General features: G+C 43.7%; 1 protein-coding gene across 5 annotated transcripts in view; it reads left to right on the forward strand.

Annotated features, from left to right (window-relative positions):
- The window catches only part of ehf (ets homologous factor), a 48,870-nt gene that overhangs the window by 14,872 nt on the left and 12,439 nt on the right, over positions 1–21,559 (forward strand). For 2 of the 5 annotated variants that reach the window (XM_073049129.1, XM_073049125.1), the window contains exons 3-6: positions 1,271–1,564; positions 4,591–4,650; positions 12,543–12,611; positions 14,166–14,216. In XM_073049129.1, coding sequence (XP_072905230.1) covers positions 1,271–1,564; positions 4,591–4,650; positions 12,543–12,611; positions 14,166–14,216 — 474 coding nt within the window. The remainder of the gene's footprint in view (positions 1–1,270; positions 1,565–4,590; positions 4,651–12,542; positions 12,612–14,165; positions 14,217–21,559) is intronic. The other 3 variants (XM_073049127.1, XM_073049126.1, XM_073049128.1) reach the window with 3 other exon arrangements.

Consider the following 21,559-nt stretch of genomic DNA (forward strand, 5'->3'; position numbering starts at 1 on the left):
TATCACTATTATTAAGTCAAGGAAAGGAGTTCCTGAAACAGCATCAAGCACACCTGACAAAGAGACGCCCATGTGTTCAGAGGCTGGGTATTCAGCAGCAAGTATATTGGCTTCTGAAGACACCAGTCCCAGCATCAGAGCCACACTAACTATGTCAGGGAAGCTTGACACTATCCAGAACTATGCGGAGTTTGCAAGTTCACCTTGCGCCCTTACACGTTTCCCCTGGGTGCTGGGACTTCCTCGCGCATCGCAGAGACATGTGGGCTGTGAAGATCATTGGCCTTTATGCGTAGCTGGGTGGAAGGAGAATCAATACGTAGCCAATGGGCATGTGGGAGAGGATAGGCGCAAGGAAGGAAGGATGGGGGGGGGTGTGAAATGAGAGTCATGTGATTGTTCTGAGGGCTGGCATAAATTCAATAGGCTGAATGGCTTCCTTCTTCATGATAAAGAAAGATGAGAAGTCTATGTGCAGGGCAAAACAACCCAGAGGGTTGTCAGCCATTCCATCACCTGGCGCATTCATTTACTCCAACAGCTGCACTGCAAGGTGTAGTGTTGACAGTACCTCCGAACCCATTGTCCTCTACCAAGAGGGTCAAGGGCCGGGGTGCTAGGGAACTCCACTACCTGCAAGTACTCGGCAAGCTGCACTCTGCTCCAGTATTCCTTCGTCATCACTGGACCTCAGTCCTGCACTCCCTCCCCTGAGGAGCACTGCAGAAGGGCAGCAAGAGGTCACCACCATCACCACAAGAGAGTGGTTAAGGTCGGTACATTAACAGCAATTGAAAAGTACTTGGACAGGTACATGGATAGGATAGGTTCCCAATCTTTTTAATGCCAGGGATCCCTACCATTAACCAAGGAGTCCGTGACCACCCCCCCCCCCCACCCCACCCACCATTTTAGGAACCCCTGGGTTAGAGGGACATGGGCCAAATATAGGCAAATGGTCAAAGCTTAGAAGGGAATCTTTTACAGTATGTATCAGTTGGGCCGAACGGTCTCTTTCAGTGCTACACGACTCTATGACTCGAAGCGGTCTGTGTGTCTCAGTACTGAGTTCTACAGGCTGGAACGTGCACAAACGGTGGAGGGGCTGTTCCTCGAGACTGCACTGTAACAGTGCAGGAGGCCACCAATAGAGAGGACAGAGTGGAAGTGGGATGGGGAATTAAAATGGCAGGGAATCAGAAGCTGAGGACATGTGCTTCACGTATTCTGAAATCTGACCTAACATCTTCATTCCTCTTGTGTCCTCCAGCTCCAGGTGGCTATCCCGGAGGCTCCTGGCTGCAGACACCTCCCCACCTATGGACCAAGTACCATGTGTGGGAATGGCTCCAGCATACCTTGGACGCCAACCAGCTGGATGCCAACTGCATTCGCTTTCACGACTTTGACATTACCGGAGAGCAGCTGTGCTCCATGTCCTTTGAGATCTTCAACCACGTGACTGGACCTCTGGGTCCACTTCTCTTCAGCAGCCTCGAGAGCCTCAAGTGGAGCAATAAGTTCCTGCAACCAATGGGGCAGCCATTAATGGTAGAACAGAGAGGCAAGTATCACAGTCTCATCCTCTTATACGCAGGATCCACTGTAGAGAGAATACAGCCACTCATCTATGCCAGCATGCGATAAATGAACCTCCATCCAACAGCTCTCATGTCAGACTGGTCCTGGAGACTGCTGCTGTAAGGGTGACGGGGCTTGGATATTCTGCAAACTTTCCATAATTACCAGCCCCCAGCTACTTTCAGCAGTGAGAGCTTTCAGCTCATCAGTGGGGAGGGAGTAAACTGGTGAATTGGTTTATTCTTGTCACATGTACTGAGGTAGAGTGAAAAACTGTTTGGCATGATATCCATACAGATCAATTCATCACATCAGTACATTGAGGTCAAACAAGAGAAAAACAATTACAGAACAGGGAAAGTCCAGAGCAGGTTAGCAATAAGGTGCAAGGCCATACGAGGAAGATTATGAGATTAAGAGTCCAGTTTATCATATTAAGGAACCCTTCAATAGTCTTATAACAGTGGTTCTTGAGCCCTTTATATCTTCTGCAATGTTTTGTACAATAGTAACATGGAAGAGTCCAGGACCAGGACTTGCCCAATGGGAGGGGCAAGAAGAGAGAACTCTTCAGTGGGTGGGTTCTTTAGTTATTAAGAAGATTAAAGATTAGCTTTATTTGTTACACGCACATCAAAATATCATACCGTATAGTGAAATGCATCATTTGTGTCAATGGCATATACGTTCCAAAGATGTACGTGGGGGTAGCCCTCAGGTATCGCCAATGTAGCGTTTCTACAATTTACTGACCTGCACATCTTTTCAATGGTTGATTTTGTTGATGATTGACTGAGTGATTTATTTTCTGAAATAAATAATGTCAGTAAAGGTTATTGCCTGTTTCTCACCGATATCAGGGCTGCCTTTGTCCATTCTGTATTAGTAACTTTGTTGAGTTGGTCCCCTTCCATACAACCACAGATCAGCTGAATCTTCCTCCTGCAGAAAGCACCACCTGTTCAAGGTCACTTTCCAGTTGGGTATCTTCAGCTGAGCAGTGTGTAGGGTCTCTGAGACAGCAGCCATTTCATGGAACTGATTCTGGTAGCTGGTTGCAGTATTTTGCTCTAGGTAGGAAAGTAAAGGATTTTACACTGGAAATCGAGGGTGCCTGAGATGTGCTGCCTCCAAATTGAGCCTGAGAGGTCTCCGGTCATTCAGGAATAGGAAAAAAGTGAATGACCTCAGCTCCTAGTCAGGATAAAGTGCCTAAGTGATACAATTCTTATGAAAATCAGAAAAACAAAACTATAGGCTGGAAAGGAGTCAACAGGTCAGAGATCATCTGTGGAAAATAAAACAGCCAATGTTTCAAGTCTCCGATCATTATCAGAAATGGGAACTAGAGAGATGCCAGTTAGTTTCCAGTAGGGGTAAAGGCAGCCAAAGGTTGTACAGGAGGTTCTATCTACAACAGGGCGAGGCTAAATGACTCTTATTGAGAGTAGCTACGAGCACATTAAGCTTCCTGGTCTGTGTAATAAGTTGCTCAGTGTTGGAAACTCTCTGGCAGACTAGACCTCTACAAGCAGGGTAAGAAAATCAGAACCTTATTCTTTTGCTCTTTTCAACAATAAGTTAACACTCAACAAAGCCAGTTCCTTCATCTCCGCTGCATCTGTTCCCAAGGTGAGGCTTTCCTTTCCAGGGCATCAGAGAGGTCTTTCTTCCTCAAAGAATGGGGTTTTCCTTCCTCCACCATTGATGCTGCCCTCACCCGCATCTCCTCTGTTTCTCAGACATCCGCGCTCACCCCATCTTCCCGATGCCCTAACAGGGATAAGGTTCCTCATGTCCTCACTTATCAACCCATGAAACTCCACATCCAACACATCGTTCTCCATAATTTCTGCATTTTCAATGGAATGCTGCCACCAAACGCATCTTTACCTCACCCTGCTCTCTACTTTCCACAGGTATCACTCCTTCCATGATTCTCTTGTTCATTTGTCCCTCTCCGTTAATGTCCCTCCTAGCCCACATCTGCATATGACAGAAATGCTACACCTGCCCATTCACCTCCTCTCTCACCTCCATCCAGGTGAGACAACACATCACCTGAGAATCTGTTGGGTTCTCTATTATGTCTGGTGCTCCCAATGCGGTTTCCTATACATTGGTGAGACCCAACGTTAATTGGGGTATCGCTTTGTCGAGCACCTCCGCTCCATCAGCCAAAAGCCAGATTTTCCAGAGGGTAAACATAATTCCACTCCCTTTCCCATTTTGACGTTTTGGCCCTTGGCCTACTCTTTTGCCATGATGAAGCCACTCTCAGATTGAAGGAGCAATACCTCATTTTCCAATGGGTGGCCTCCAACCTGATGGCATGAATATCAATTTCTTCTTCCACTTTTTTTCCCCTTCCCCTTCCCTCTTCTTCCATTCCCCACTCTGACCTCCTATGTCTTCTCACCAACCTATCAACCCCCCTGCATGTACCTCCATCTTCCCTTTCTCCCATAGCCTACTCTCCTCTCTTATCAGATTCCTTATTCTCCTTTCCACCCACCTTGGTACACCAATCAACTTTGAGCTAGTCCTCCTTCATCTTCCCCCTTCCTTTTCAGTCCTGAGGAAGGGTCTCAGCCCAAAACACTGACTGTTTGTTCATTTCCATAGATATGGTCTGGCCCGCTGAGTTCCTCCTGCCTTTTGTGTGTGTTGCTCAAAGTATATAGAGTGACTCAGAAAGTGAAATATTTGGCATGAGTTTGCTTGTCAGTAATTCTAAACTAGGCTGCAGCTGAAATGGGATTAATACCAACCCAATCCAACTGAATAATAATATTCCCTTTATATTTCAGTCATGATGTATCATACTCAGGAGAGATGATGGATTTCTATAGTGTAGTTATACTTTCTGCCTGGAATATTGTAGAAATTAATTGAAGATTTTAATCATGTTAGAAGACCAAACGATCATTTTTATAGACATCATGAAAACTTGAAGATGACAGTATGCGTCGTCAGCCTTGGTGAATAATTTTGTACCTTTACGCTTAGGTTCCTTTATCACTGATATGGTGTTCCCAGTGAATGACATAGTTAAATCACAATCATTTGGTAAGTACTTGCCCATTCATTCAATTGATAGCGTAATGGAGTCTCATTACAATAGTAAATTTCACAGCTTTATTAAACCACAAAAACCTATCAATCAAAAGACAAGTGTCTCCTAATTCTACACCGTAGCCATATAAATCCAGAATGCATAAGACAAACTTTCAATCCCAACAGACTGATCTCTTCCCCCAACACATATCCTTCTACACATGTACCCTCTTCCTCACCCACATTCATCCCTCTCCATGCCCAGTGTCCTTCCCCACTCAAACCCTCCACACCACCCACACAATCCCCCTCCCCACCTACACCCAACTATTGCTTCATTAACAAAAATAATCTGCACAATCCCAGGTGCCTCCTCAATGTATATAGAACCAGTGCTGAGTCCTCTGGATCCACCGGCCCATTCCGCCCACCCCCCCCCACCCCGGTTCCACATGCAACCTCATCCCTCCCTCCCTTCTTTGCACTCTCAGTCTTGATTCAGGATCTCAACTGAAAAACTGCTATCGCTTTGCCTCCACAGATGGTGTCTGATTCACTGAAATGCTCCAGCAATTAATTTTATGCAGAGTTTTGTTTTTGGGTGAATATTCACAGTACTCGGATCCTTCATGCTGAGACCCATAAGACCATAAGACATAAGGGCAAAATTAGGCCATCTGGCCTATCGAGTCTGCTCTGCCATTCAGTCATGGCTGATCCCTTTTTTTTTCCTCCTCCTCAACCCCAGTTCCCAGCCTTCTCCCCGTAACCTTTAATGCCATGTCCAATCAAGAACCTATCAATCTCGGCCTTAAATACACCCAATGACCCAGCCTCCACGGCTGCACGTGGCAACAAATTCACCACTCTTTGGCTAAAGAAATTTCTCGGCATCTATTTTGAAAGGGCCCTCCTCTATCCTGAGGCTGTGCCCTCTTGTCCTGGACTCTCCCACCATGGGAAACATTTTCCCCACATCTACTCTGTCTAGGCCTTTCAACATTCGAAAGTTTTCAATGAGATAGCTCCTCATCCTTCTGAATTCCAGTGAGTACAGACCCAGAGCCATCAAACGTTCCTTTTATGGTAACCCTTTCATTCCTGGAATTATCCTTGTGAACCTCCTCTGGACCCTCTCCAATGCCAGTTCATCTTTTCTAAGATGAGGGGCCCAAAACTATTCACAATACTCAAGGTGAGGCCTCGCCAGTGCCTTATAAAGCCTCAACATCACATCCAGCTCTTGTATTCTAGACCTCTCGAAATGAATGCTAACATGGCATTTGCCTTCCTCACCACCAACTCAACCTGCAGGTTAATTTTCAGGGTGCTCAGCACAAGAACACTCAAGTCCCTCTGCATCTCAGATTCCTGGGTTTTCTTCCCGTTTAGAAAATAGCCCACACATTTATTTCTAGTACCAAAGTGCATGACCATGCATTTTCCAACATTGTTTTTCATTTGCCACTTTCTTGCCCATTCTCCTAATCTGACTCAGTCCTTCTGCAGCCTACCTGTTTCCTCAACACTACCTGCCCCTCCACCAATCTTCATATCATCTGCAAACTTCGCAACAAAGCCATCTATTCCATCATCTAAATCATTGATATACAGCATAAAAAGAAGTGGTCCCAACACCAGCCCCTGTGGAACACCACTAGTCATTGGCAGCCAATCAGAAAAGGATCTTTTTATTCCCACTCGCGACCTCCTACAATCAGCCAATGCTGTAACCACATTAGGAATTTTCTTATTATACCATGGGCTCTTAACTTGATAAGGCAGTCAGTTCCTGTTAACTATAAAACCATACGACCATATGACATAGGAGCAGAATTAGGCCATTCAGCCCATCGAGTCTTCTCTGTCATTCCATCATGGGTGAACCTGGAACCCGCTCAATCCCATACACCTGTCTTCTCACCATATCCTTTGATACCCTGACCTAAACAACACTGCAGAAATCGACAACCCCTCTATCACTTGACTGATCTCCTCCATACCCCAAAGAAATCCCCTTAAGTGCCTACCAGGGATCTTAACACACTTGCTGATAAGGCTTACTCAAAGATCATACATGGAACTAACGTCAGTAAGTTTATTGAACCAAGAAACTTCCATTCCCTCCTCGATAGCAACGAGACATGTCATTCACACCTTCTTTTGAAGGATGTTTGAAAATAGCCTTGTATTTGCTCTGGACTATTTTTATGAACCATATTTCCCGGTTCACTTTTACAGAGCTGTTGACAACCATTCAGTTGGCTGTGGTTAATTATCTCATGGCCAACAATGGTTCCTTTCTTATTGGCTTCCTATCAAAACTGAAGAATATCCAGCTTCTGCTAATCCTACCAGGTGTTATAAGGGACCGAACAAACAACACAGAATGTAGAACATAGGAAAGAGAACACGAAACAGTAGAGCGCAAGAAAAGGATCATCAACCCATAACACATAGGAACAGGATTCGACCCATCAAGTCTGCTCCACCATTCAATCATGGCTGATTTATTATCCCTCTCAACCCCATTCTTCTGCCTTCTCCCCATAACCTTTGACATCCTGACTGATCAAGAACCCATCAAACTGCGCTTTAAATATACTCAATGATTTGACCTCCACAGCTGTCCATGGCAATGAATTTTACAGATTAAACACCCCCAGGTTAAAGAAATTCCTCCTCATCTCTGTCCTAATTGGACATCCCTCTATTCTGAGGCTGTGTCCTCTGGTCAGATACTCACCTTCTTAGAAAACATGCTCTCCACATCCACTCTATCAAGTATTCAATAGGTTTCAATGAGATCCCCCCTTATTCTTCTAAACTCCAGTGAGTAGAGGCCCAGACGCATTGTGCATTAACCCTTTCATTCCCAGAATCATTCTCATGAACTTCCTCGGGACACTCTCCAATATCATCATATCCTTTCTTAGACGAGGGGCCCATAATTGCTCACAGCACTCTAAGTACCATCTGACCATTCCTAGAAAATGCTTCAACATTGCATTTTTTCTGATATTTTAGTCCTCTCAAAATGAATGCTGACATTGTATTTGCCTTCCTTACCACTGGCTCAACCTGCAAGTTAACCTTTAGACTGTAAGACCAAATGACATAGGAACAGAATTAGCCCATTTGCCCATCGAGTCTGCTCTACCATTCAATCATGGCTGATCCTATTTACCCCTTCTTCAGCCCCACTCCCTGGCCTTCTCCCCATAAACCTTTGATGCCGTGGCCAATCAAGAACCTATCAAACTCTGCCTTAAATATTCCCAAAGACCTGGCCTCCAGAGCTGCCTGTGGTAACAAATTCCACAAATTCACCACCCTCTGGCTAAAGAAATTTCTCTGCATCTCTGATTTAAATGGGTGTTCCTCTATCCTGAGGCTGTGCCCTCTTGTCCTAGACCCCCACCATGGGAAACACCCTTTCCACATCTACTCTGTCTAGGCCTTTCAATATTCAAAAGGTTTCAATGAGATCCCCCTTCATCCTTCTGAATTCCTGTGAGTACAGACCCAGAGCCATCAAATGTTCCTCGTATGATAACCCTTTCACTTCTGGAATCATCCTTGTGAACCTCCTCTGAACCCTCTCCAATGCCAGCATAACTTTTCTTAGATGAGGAATCCAAAACCTTTCACAATACTCAAGGTGAGACCTCACCAGTGTCACAGCATCACATCCCTGCTCTTGTATTCTAGTCCTCTTGAAATGAATGCTAACATGACATTTGCCTTCCTCACCACCGACTCAACCTGCAAGTTAGCTTTAGGGTGTTCTGCACAAGGATTCCCAAGTCTCTTTGCACCTCAGATTTTTGGATTTTTTTCCCCATTTAGAAAATAGTCTGCACATTTATTTCTACTATCAAAGTGCATGACCATGCATTTTCCAACATTATTTTTAAGAAACAAATCTTCAGCTTCCCAAGCACATTCTCCATTGTAGCAGCAACTACACTCACTTCTGCCCCCTGACAATCTCAAGTTTCTGCTTTGCTGCTAGTGTCTTCCACAATGAAGGCTGATGCAAAATATTTATTAAATTCATCTGGATTTCTTAGTTCCTCCATTACTACCTTGCTAGCATCATTTTTTAGCAGTCCAATATCCATTCTCACCTCTATATACAGCATCTGAAAAACTTTTGGGTATCTTATTTTGTATTATTGGCTAGCTTACCTTCATATTTCATCTTTCTCTTCTTATTGCTTCTTAGTTGCCTTCTGTTGGTTTTTAAAAGCTTCCCAATCCTTGAACTTCCCACTAATTTTTGTTATATTTTATGCCTTCTCCTTTCCTTTTGCCCTGTCTTTGACTTCCCTTGTCAGCCATAGCTGACTAATCATCCCTTTAGAATACTTCTTCATCTTTGGGATGTATCTATCCTGCACCTTCCAAGTTGCTCCCTGAAACTCCAGCCATTGCTGTTTTGGCATCATCCCTGCTAATGTCTCCTTCCAAAGTACTTTTACCAGCTCCTCTCTCATGCCTCGGTAATTCCCTTTATTCCCCTCATACACCTGAACTTATCTTCTCCCTCTCAAACTACAGGTTGAATTCTACCATATTATGATCAATATCTCCTATTCAATTACTTTAAGCTATCTAAACAAATTTGGTTCATTATACTACCCTCAATCCAGAATTGCCTTCCCCTAGTGAGCACAACCACAAGATGTTCTAAAAAGCTATCTTTGTAGGTATCCTACAAATTGCCTCACTTGGATTCCAGCACCAACCTGATTTCCCAATCTACCTGTATATGGAAATCCCCCATGACAATTGTAACATTGCTCTTATTACATGCCTTTTTTAATCTCCCATTGTAATTTATATCCCACATCCTAGGTGCTGTTCGAGGACCATATATAACTCCTACCAGGGTCTTTTACCCTTGCAGCTTCTTTGCTCTTCCCACAAGGATTCTACCCACACCTCCTGATCCTACGTCACTTCTTTCTAAGGATTTGATTTCACTTTTTACCAACAGAGCCACTCCATCCCTTCTGCCTTCCTGCCTGCCCTTTCGATACAATGCGTATTCCCGGATGTTAAGCTCTCAATTATGATCTTCATTCAGCCACAACTCAGCAATGCCCACAACATCATACCTAAAAATCTCCGACTGTGCTATATCTACTTTAATCTATATACTGTGTGCATTCAAATATAACATCTTTAATCCTATATTCATCACCGTTTATGATTTTGCCCCCGTGTTACACTTGAAATCATCCCACTGACTGCAATTTTGCCCTATCATCTGTCTGTCCTTCCTCAGTCTCACTACACAGTGCATCAACTTGTATCCCAACTATCTTCCTAAATTATCGAGTCTCCTATTATTATTGCTCTGTGTTGGCCATAGTGCTACCGGACTGGCTGTAACCTGATAGGTCATTTCAATGGCTCCCCTCACCCTCCGTCCAGCGGTATCCAAAGGGGTATACTCGCTGCTGAGTGGAATGACCACATAGGAACCTTGCACTCCCCTTTCGTCTCCTGGTGGTCACCCATCTACTATCCGGAGCCTGCACTCTGGGTATGACCTCCTCAGTAAAAGTCTCATCGATGAGGTTTTCAGCCTCCCAGATGATCCTGAGCACATCTAGCTCCATCTCCAGTTCCCTCACCTTGTCAGTCAGACTGGTTTGATTTTGCATCATGATGTCTGTGCCAATCGTAATGCGAAACTAAAGCAATCAGCCTGCCCGTGGCCACTATCCCTTCATTCCCTGCCTGTCTGTGTACTGTTCAAAGTTCAAAGTAAATTTATTATCTAAGTACATACTGTATATATCTCTACATACAAACCTTGGAGTATATTGATTAGTTTTGAGGGGATTGTAGTGTTGAATGCTTAGCTGTAGTCAATAAGAAGCCTCTGAAATGTAATTATCTTATCTGCTTTCACTACCACTCCTGATGGCATTTTCCAGGCAGACACCCATCACTTTCCATATGAAAAATTTGTCTAAATCGCATCTGAAATCTCCCCTCTCACTCTAAAGCTATGCACTGTCATACTTGCCATTTCCACCCTGGGAAAAAATTTATCTCTTATAACTATATAAATTTCTATCGGGTCACCCCTGAGCCTCTAATGTTCAAGCCTAGGTTTGATCTGCCTCCATTATGTGTCAACACCCCAAATAGGCAAAATATTCAAGTTATTGCTGAGCCAAAGTCTTGCACAACTTTATATTATACTGCCACTTTAACTTGTTTAATTCTTTACGTCTTCCCCAAGCTCGTAACCTGATCATGGCTTGCTTTTAAAATACAAAGCAGTGTTATGCTGCGTAGTGACGTCATGTATTCAGAGGTAAATTGGCATAGGTTACGCTTCGAGTCTGCCTACTTGTAAACTTTCTGCTGTGATTGTATCATTAGGTAGCACCGTGTGAAGTTTAGCCGTCTCACAGTTCCCAGGAATCTAGCTTTAATCCCAACCCCAGGCTTTGTCTACGTGGAGTTTGCACATTTTCCCTGCAACCACGTCAATTTCCTCCTGGATGCTCCCAAAAATACACTGGTTGATAGGTCAATTCACCACTCTAAACTACCCTGAATGCAGGTAATTTGGCTGAAGGAGAGTTAATAGGCATGTGAGGGAGAGAAAAAGCTTCAGGACTAGAGGGAGATTCAGTGGGGGAACGAGACTGCTGGGAGCAGCCATGCATCTGATGGGCCAAATAGTCTTTTTCCATATTGTAGGAAATAGTCACACTTTGACTGATCAGCTGAATTGTAGTGAAGATGATTAATGATTACAGACATTGCCACACTATGCCCAACTAGTTCAAGTTTAATTGTCATTGAACCACACCAGATTACCCATGAATACAGCCAAAGGAAACAGTATTACTCTGGGGCAAGGTGTAAAACACATCACCAACAGTCACACAGCACAAGGCACCTGTCACAAATATGAGACAGCAAGCACATATATCAATAAAATACAGTCCACATTAAACAAGACCCTGAGTCCATGAATGTTGAAATAACCTGCAATCGAAACCAATGAAGCTTGTCCTCTGCCAAGCGAACACTTGGGGCAGCTCTGACTCCAGCTTGCCAGCTCGGATGCCACGCCACACCGCCTCTGGTGGAGCGCACTCACTCTGACGCCTCTCTCCTGGGTGACTGTACACAGGGCGATACCACAGCTGGAGGCCCAGTCCACGCTGTTCCCCCACCGTCGGCCCCTGCAAGCTGCCAATAAACAGTGAATCAGACTTGCAGCATCTCACATAAACGATGTCCAACAGGGTCTTGCGATTACAAGAGCAACTGAGATGACCTTTCACTGTTACACTGCAAACTGTCTTCGTGTGGCGACTTCGCTGAAGCCTCTTTGTCGCAGGCAGCAGCACGATCTGCACCAAGTCCAGCTCCTTCCGTTTCATAAAAAAAAACAGTTATAAAGACAATAACACCTTTGGTTGACCCCATAGAAGCTGCCAAGTCTTACCAGAAATCCATAGCAACAAACAAAATGCTGGCAGTTTTCAGTGAGTCAGGTCAGGCAGCATCTGTGGAGAAAATGGAGTGGTTTGCAACAGATGAGGGGTTTCCATCTAAAATGTCAATAGTGAAGTTCCCTCCACTGCCAGACTGGCTGAGTTCCTCCTTCATTTTGTGTTTCGCTCTAGATTCCTGCATCTGCTGTGTTTTGTGTCTCTATAGAAGTCTGTAAGCAGATATAGAATAGAACAGGATCTCAGTTTGCCCCAATGACTTGTCAAGTCTGTGTTGAATTAACTCACTGCTAAAATGGCAAGAAGGAAGGTGGATGTGTGAAAGTAACAATGGAGAGTGGATTTTACCTCCAGCTCTCCATACTGGAAGCCTAGGCCCTGACCTCTAGTCTGGTATTCTCATTGCTTCAGAACTTGCTGATGAGAGAGAGGTGGGCGGAGCGGCGCATGCGTTGAAGTCTATCACCCAGGACACTCCAGGTAATGGCATTTCAGGAGGGTGACGTGGCTTCTAAATCAAAGTGGGCAAGGTCGGTTGGTTTTGGCTTAATGGGCAGACATGCCCAGTTGGCATTATAGACCGCCATGAAGTTGGTGAGAAAGAGCTAAAGGGTGGTGTGTGGGTGGGGAAGCGAGTGGGGTCAAAGAAGATCATCTGTTTCCTGACAGAAGGCAAGTGGTGGGTTGTTCCTTGTGGTAGGGTGGTGGGTGGGAAGGAGTGGAACTTTGACCTCACAAAGAACCTGTTGTGATGGGGGAAAGAAATGGTGAAGAGTCATCATTTTAAGTTCCTCTGAAGAATATCCACTTAAAGTACCTCTGTGAAGCTCCCCCATTGTTTGACAACAAGCAGCCCTCGCCCTGCCCCCAGACCTTGTTCCGATGTTGCTAAGCAATGGCATACATAAAGTTGAGTCCAGATTTCCAGCCGTGCTCATGCTGTAACTCAGCAACATTTATGATGTACCTAAATGGCTACATGGATACCGAGAGTGAGTTATCTTGCTTTTATCTACTGCTATGTTTGATTGCCTGAGAGGAAGCCAAACAGAGTTTCATTGTACCTGTGTATAATAAAAAATAAAGATCATTCAATTCAATTCAATTCAATGGATAGGGAAGGATGAGAAGGATATAAGCAAATGGGACTTGGTTGGTTGAACATTTGGTTGGCATGGGCCAGTTGAGCTAAACCATATAACCGTATAACAATTACAGCGCGGAAACAGGTCATCTCGGCCCTTCTAGTCCATGCTGAGCACTTACTCTCACCTAGTCCCACCGACCTGCACTCAGCCCGTAACCCTCCCTTCCTTTCCTGTCCATATACCTATCCAATTTTTTTTTTTTAATGACAAAAATGAACCTGCCTCTACCACTTCTACTGGAAGCTCGTTCCACACAGCTACCACTCTCTGAGTAAAGAAGTTCCCCCTCGTGTTACCCCTAAACTTTTGCCCCTTAACTCTCAACTCATGTCCTCTTGTTTGAATCTCCCCTACTCTCAGTGGAAAAAACCTATCCACGTCAACTCTATCTATCCCCCTCAGAATTTTAAATACCTCGATCAAGTCCCCCCTCAACCTTCTACGCTCCAAAGAATAAAGACCTAACTTGTTCAACCTTTCTCTGTAACTTAGGTGCTGAAACCCAGGTAACACTCTAGTAAATCTCCTCTGTACTCTCTCTATTTTGTTGGTATCTTTCCTATAATTTGTTGACCAGAACTGTACACAATACTCCAAATTTGGCCTCAGCAATGCCTTGTACAATTTTAACATTACATCCCAACTCCTATACTCAATGCTCTGATTTATAAAGGCCAGCAGACCAAAAGCTTTCTTCACCACCCTAACCACATGAGATTCCAAAAGGTCTAAAGGTCCTGTTTCTGTGTTATCTTACTGTATGACTCTATAGACGAGATGACATCTGGCTCATTGACTTCACATTGGCAGTGATTAGGTTTGAGTTAGTGGATAAACAAATGAATAAAAGTTAAAACTCTTCCCAATAATATTTGTGTGTTTGTAGATTGTCAAGGTAAAGAACACCAGAGTCACAAAGCAAATGGGAAAAAGCACAGTAAGTAATGTTTAAACTTGATCCATTACCATGCCTGTTTCAAATTGCTTTGTTGTTGAAAGGGTTTAACAGACTCTGATGGAACAGATGTCCACAGAGGAAATGGGTGAATCCTGACAGTGAATGGCTCGGGAACAACTCTCAGGGTCCTAGAGGTATGTCGCAGAATACTGGAGTGGGCAGGTTGCTTTTTGGAGTGAGTGAGGCAATGAACAAGACCCTACAGTTCAACCGGCATCATGGCATTCATAAACTTCAGCTCCATAGTTATTGACTTGCATTTGTTCTCAGTTGTTTGGAGCCCCCTCCGGAGCCTTGCCTCTCTCTAACTCTGTAAGCTTCTCCAGTCTGCATCCCTAAAAGATTTCTGCATCCACCAACTCCAGCCACTTGACTATCCCTATTTTCATTGTTGAGCTATTGATAGGCATGTCTTCAGTCGCATTGACTCATGAGCCCTGGAACTTCCTACTCAATCTTTTATATACCTTTACTCTAGTTTCTTCTTTTAATACACTCAAAAATGTCATTGAGATGACATGCCAAATCTCCGCAAATTTCTAAGGAAGTTGCTGACCCTCTCCACCTCTGATACCCTGATGACGACTGGCTGAAGGACTTCCTATAGTCAATAATAAGCTTTTTGGTCTTGCTGACGTTGACTGAGAGGTTGTTGTTGTGGCACCACTCAACCAGATTTTCAATCTCCCTCCTATATGGTTGATTCATCACGACCTTTAATTTGGCCTACATCAGTAGTGTTGTCAGCAAGCTTCACTATGGCACTGGAGCAGTACTTGGCCTCACAGTCATATGCATAAAGTGAGGAGAACAGGGAGGTAAACACACAGCCTTGTGGTGCACCTGTGCAGATGGAGATTGTGGATGAGAAATCATTGCCTGTCCAAACTGACTGGGGTGTGCAAGTGAGGGTCCTAGAGGTATCTTGCAGAATATTAGAGTGGGCAGGTTGCTTTTTGCTTTTTGGAGTAAGTGAGGCAATGAACGAGACCCTACAGTTCAGCTGGTGTCATGGTATTCATAAATTTCAGCTCCATAGTTATTGACTTGCATTTGTTCTCAGTTGTTTGGAACCCCCTCTGCATCCCAAAAATACCTCCTCAGTTGCACGAGGAGGTATTAATGAGGTGTTCATGCTCAGGCCTGATGCAGGGTCTCGACCAGACATCAGCTTACACCTTTTGGCTCCACAGTGCTGCCTAACCCCAGAGTTCTTCCAGCTGCCTTCACCAGGTAGGGGTATTGAAAAGAAGAGGGCAAAGATGAGAAGAAAGTGTTTTAGAAAAGGGGATTTGAGCACAAAGATTTTTAAAAAGAGTGACTGTCATCTGGATCACACTACCAAAGGAGGTGGTGGGTCCATATGTAATCACCACACCTACGACAGGTGCTTGAATAGTCAAAATCTAGAAGCACGTGGACCTGTTTGCTGTCAAATGGGATTAGTTTAGATTGGGAAAGAAGCTAATGTGGACATTGTAGGCTAGGGAGCCACATACTGCACTATACAGTTCTATGACCCGACGCAGACTGGGAGACCATTTCGCTGAGCACCTACGCTCGGTCCGCCAGAGAAAGCATGATCTCCCAGTGGCCACACATTTTAATTCCACGTCCCATTTCCATTCTGATATGTCTATCAATGGCCTCCTCTACTGTCAAAATGAATCCAAACTCAGGTTGGAGGAACAACACCTTATATACCAGCTGGGTAGCCTCCAACCTAATGGCATGAACATTGACTTCTCTAACTTCCGTTAATGCCCCTCCTCCCCTTCTTACCCCATCCCTGACATATTTAGTTGTTTGCCTGTTCTCCATCTCCCTCTGGTGCTTCCCCCCCCCCCTTCTTTCTCCCTAGGCCTCCCGTCCCATGATCCTTTCCCTTCTCCAGCTCTGTATCACTTTCGCCAATCACCTTTCCAGCTCTTAGCTTCATCCCACCCCCTCCGGTCTTCTCCTATCATTTCGCATTTCCCCCTCCTCCCACTACTTTCAAATCTCTTACTATCTTTCCTTTCGGTTAGTCCCAACAAAGGGTCTCGGCCCGAAACGTCGACAACGCTTCTTCCTATAGATGCTGCCTGGCCTGCTGTGTTCCACCAGCATTTTGTGTGTGTTGTTGTTTGAATTTCCAGCATCTGCGGATTTCCTCGTGTTTGCACAATATGATTATGTTGGCTCTTGTGCCAAACAGAACAGAAATTTATTCAAATGTAGTACACCAATAAAAAGCAATGTTAATGAAGCCTAAAAGCAATAAATATGGGGTGTGTTTGTAGTTTCCAGACTATCCTTGCAAGCTGTGAGATGTTCCAAACATTTCAAACTGTCCAGCACCATAATTCCAATGGGTTATAGTGCAACGGTTCAGCCTATTGACAGTCTGGGGGAAAGTGCAAAGCAGCCTCTATAATCTCTACTTGGAATTGAAGGGTGTGTAAAAGATAGCATGTACCTTTCCCAAGAAGCATCAAACATAGGTTACATAGAACAACAGAATCTATAGCATAGGGGCTGATAACATTTCCACTAGGGTGAAATTTATGGTTGTAGAACATTCTCCCCATTCTGTTTCATTTAACTTCTTCTGGGAACCCCTCAAAATCTCTAATCCAATTCAAACACAGTGGTGTCCTGATCATCATTTAAGTAGAGCAGAGCTGGAAACAGTAATAATCAAATGCAGAATATTCTTCTTCTGCAGCTGTGTAAGAATTCAGAAAGAAGGTTGGCAGGAAGATGGTGGGTTGAAGGATCCATTTCTGTGCTGACCAACTAGATGACTCTATACACTGTGATCATGTAGTCCGGTCCATGAAATGCAACAGTAATTGCATCTAATGAATAGATATCAAATAAAACATCAATAAACAGCAGTCTATCAGTCTGCATCAAGGCCAGCATTAGACATAAACAGGAGCACTAAACTTCTGATGTTTCTGATTTAATTCAGAGACTGCTTCCTGGTTGGAGCCTTTCCCATAAATATAATATTCAAAACACCTTCAGCCAAAATTTTCCATTGCAAATATTATCATCAAGTAGCTCATTATGTTTTTTTTCCAAACATTACCTCAAGACATAATTTATTTCCTTGAAACCTTTTTTACCGGTTGAAGGGTTGGGAGACAAATGACACAGTTTAAATATAAAGGGCAAAAAATCCAATTGGAAAGTGTTTTTTTCTCTCTCTCGGTAACTTAGTAGCTAGTTGTAATTTGAAATATGTCATGTTAAAGGGTGGCTGAGGTAGGTTTAACATAAATTTTACAAAGAGAGTTAGATGTCTTCGGCCTTGCCTGTAGTGAAAGGGTAGCAGATTCATTGGTAGCTTTGTCAAAGAGTTGTCTTGGGCTGAACGATTTTCTGTGATTATTAAACTATGTGTCAAAAAAGATGTACAAGGGACAAGTAATAACAGAATAAAGTATTAAAGAAAGTGCAGTGCAGGCAGACAATAAAGTGCACTTCACGCTGAGGTAGATTGCGAGATTAAGAGTCCATCTGATTGTACAAGGGGACTGTCCGATAGCTGTTCCCCAGCCTGGTGGTACAAGCTTTCAGGCTTTTGTATCTTCTGCCCAAGGGGAGGGGCAAGAAGAGAGGGACGTCAGGGTGGGTTGGGTCTTTGATTATATTGGCTGCTTTACCTAGGTGTAGACAGAAGAGAGCTCATGAGTCTCCTGCCAGGCCACAGGGTTATAGTGTGTGGACATGTACTTATCTACTACTGCTGGCCTTCCATGTTTACCCAGTTTTGAGCTGCCCACTCTATTCTGAATCTATCCAATTTAGTAATATGGTAAAGTCACGGAGGACAATGGATCTTTAACCCTGGGGGATCCCAGACAACTTGACAGGATTAATAACCCCAGGCAGATATTTAGCCTACTCCTTCTGGCAAGTCACTGGAGTTGGGGCTTGAATTCTCCCATTTCTGCCCTGCACATACTGTATACTTGTAGTGAGATTCCTCTACATATTGTTTAGTTAAGATTGTTAAACAACTCCTTTCTCCTTCTCCACTGCTCACTGAGGAATACAAACTTATTCTACCTTAAATTGATCAAATATTAATCTTATCTTTAGGTAGTTTTCAAGGCCCTTATCCTCATATGACGAATAGGTTCGGAAGGATGTTGACAGGATCTGTGAGCTTATGGCAATTGCTTTGCATTTGCTAATGGAATTGGTCTCAAAACCCTTCCTGTTTGTCAGCTTAAATAGGACAGATTATATTATCTTTCCCTCATCATTTTACACAAAGTAAGAGAGTAAAAAGTAAAACTGGTTAAACAAGTTCATACCCAACTCAAAAATGCCAAGTATGAAGTTGGAAACCAAGGGATATTAAGTACTGTGACTTTGTTCTAATCATACACTATATTTGGCACTACCATGTCACTTTAGATGCTGGAGCAGCTGATAAATTAATACCTCCAGGATATTAATGGAGACTCTGAGGTGGGAAAATGTGTTTAATTAGATTCACATAACTTTGATGGTATCCAAAGAATCTAGCAAATGTGGATTGGGGCAGGCTGTTTTCTGGCAAAGATGTAAGTGGGAGATCTTCAAGAGTGAAATTTTGAGAGTAGAAAGCTTATATGTGCCTGTCAGAGTAAAAGGTAAAAATAACCAGTTCAGGAATCTTTAGTTTTCAAGAGGTATTGAGGCCCCGGTTAAGAAAAAAAAGGTGCATAACAGGTATAGGCAGGTAGGAACAAATGAGATGCAAGAGGACACTCAAAGAAATCAAGAGGGTTAAAAGAAGGCATGAGGCTGCTCTAGCAGACAAGGTGAAGGAGAATCCTGAGGGGTTCCACAGGTATGTTAGCAGCAAAAGGAATGCAAGGGACAAAATTAGTACTCTGGAAGATCAGAATGGAAATCCATATGTGGAGCCCAAAAGAGATGAGGAGATCTTAAATGGATTTTTAAAATCTCTACTTACTCAGGAGATGGACACAGAAGTGAGGTTATAGACCCTGTACACTACAGATTACAGAGGAGGAAGTGTTTGCTTTCTTGAGGCAAATTAGGGTGGATAAATCCCCAGGGCCTGTGGAAGGCAATTGCAGGGGCTCAGTCAGAGGTATTTCAATCATCCTTAGAACAGATGAGGGTAGGAGGATGGCTAATGTCGTTCTGCTGTTTAAGAAAAGCTCCAAAAATAAACCAAGAAATTATATGTCAGTGAGCCTGCCAACAGTAGTGGCAAAGTAGCTGGTAAGTATTCTAAGGGACTGGATATATGAATATTTGGATATATATGGACTGATTAGGGATAGTCAGTATGGCTTTGGGTGTGGTAGGTCATATCTAACCAATCTTAGAGTTTTTCAAGGAAGGCAAGTTAAGTTTACCAGGAAACGTTGATGAAGACAAGGCATTTGACAAGGTCCCACATGAGCTGAAGAATGGCAGACAGAATTTAACGCAGACAAGTGTGAGGTATTACACTTCAGTCGGGCCAGCCAGGGTAGGTCTTACACAGTGAATGGTGGGGCACTGAGGGGTATAGATAGGGTCAATGCGAGCAGGCTTCTTCCACTGAGGTTTGGGTGGGACTACCACTAGAGGGTCTATGGGTGTGGACGTTTGGGTGCAGGTTGATGGGACTAGGCCATTTAAATTGTTCATCAGCAACTGGATGGGCTGAAAGCCTTTTTCTGTGCTGTAGTTTTCTATGACTCTCTGACTCTATGATACCTTTCATAGCTTAAAGTTGTCTCAAAGCATTTCTGAGTCAATGACGTGCTTTCAAAGCCTAGTTTGTTGTAATGCACAAACCAGCTCACCTGGCTTGTACACAACAAGTTTCTCTGACTGACCCACAATGTGTTAGCGGCCCAGGAGATCTTTAAACATTCACAAAGACCAGTCCCTCACCTCATCCAAGATGCTGAACTTCCTGATTTTAAATTTGGTAAGCAGCCTCGGAAATGAAATTAGGTCAATGTTTCACAGAGAAGGCTCCACTACCCCAGCAAATGGGTTAAAGAAGATAGCTTAGTCATTTTGTGTTAACATCCATTTTCACCTTTTAGTTCCTAGTTTTACCATTTCTCTTGATTTGAATTCAAAACACTCAACATACTTCCCTATTCTATTTATTCTTTACTTAATCCCATGACTGAGGTATCTCACTCTCTATCTATCTTGATCATTTTAAATTCTGAGCTAAGCATTGCTACTGAACTACTGTTGTGTTACTCCATATCTGTTTTCCATTCATCCATTTGTAATGTCCCTCTGACATTCTCCTCCAGCAAGGGAAACTCCTTTGCAAGGTTGATGTCCTGGAATGGGAGAAAGCTATTCACCCAGTTGCAGCAGAAGGGACTTATGGAAGGGATGAGGACAGATGTGCACAAAATTCGTGCTACAGTTGTACAAAGCGATGCTTAGACCATATCTGGAGGAGCTTATTTAGTGCTTGGCATGCATTGTAGATTTGCCAGGCATGAAATTTACCAAGAATGTAATATTATGAGGTTGAAATTTACAAGTAGGAATTTGACCAATATTTCACAATATTAGCTGGAAGCTTTTGTTAAATAAATAGAAAGATGGTTCTGCTGGTTAGGCTGAATCATCCGGCATAGAAAGAGGCCCTTCAGCCCATTGTGTGTGCACCATCCAACAACCTTCATCTACACTAATACCACTTTCCTTCTTTTATCCCATTAACGCCCCCATGCAATTCACAGCGGCCAGTTAACCTGCCAACCCGCACATCTTCAGGATGTCGGAAGAAACCAGAGCAGCTGGAAAAACTCCATATGGTTATGGGGATTATGAGGAAGCACGCAAACTCCATTCAGACAACGCCAGACGTCACGATTGACCTTTAACCGCTGCACCACTGCACCGGCTGTTCAGTGAGCCACTGGCTGATGTTTCCCTTAACTACTGGGCAGCACAGAGGCCCAGCTGCTAAAACCACAGCCTCACAGTGCCAGAGACCCGAACTCAGGTGTTGTCTGTGTGAAGTTTGCATGTTCTGTGACCATATCCATTCCTCATGATGCTTTGGTTTACTCCCACATCTCAAAGACATGCAGGCTGGTAGGTTAATTAGTCACTGCAAACTGCCCCTGATGTGTGGATGAGTGGTAGAAATTGGGGAAACAGTAATGACAATATGAGAAGATTAAAGAGGAGATTCATGTAGGATTAGCGGTTGATGTTTGATGCAGACTGAAGGCTGAAGGTTCTATGTTCTATTTCTCTGTGAGCATACTTCCTTCTTGTCAATGTTACTCTGTGTGGTTAAGTGTTACAGAGTGTTCTTCACAATGGCTTAATAAAAGAAA

The sequence above is a fragment of the Hemitrygon akajei genome, chromosome 6 (genome assembly GCF_048418815.1).
Source record: "Hemitrygon akajei chromosome 6, sHemAka1.3, whole genome shotgun sequence".
NCBI lineage: Eukaryota > Metazoa > Chordata > Chondrichthyes > Myliobatiformes > Dasyatidae > Hemitrygon > Hemitrygon akajei.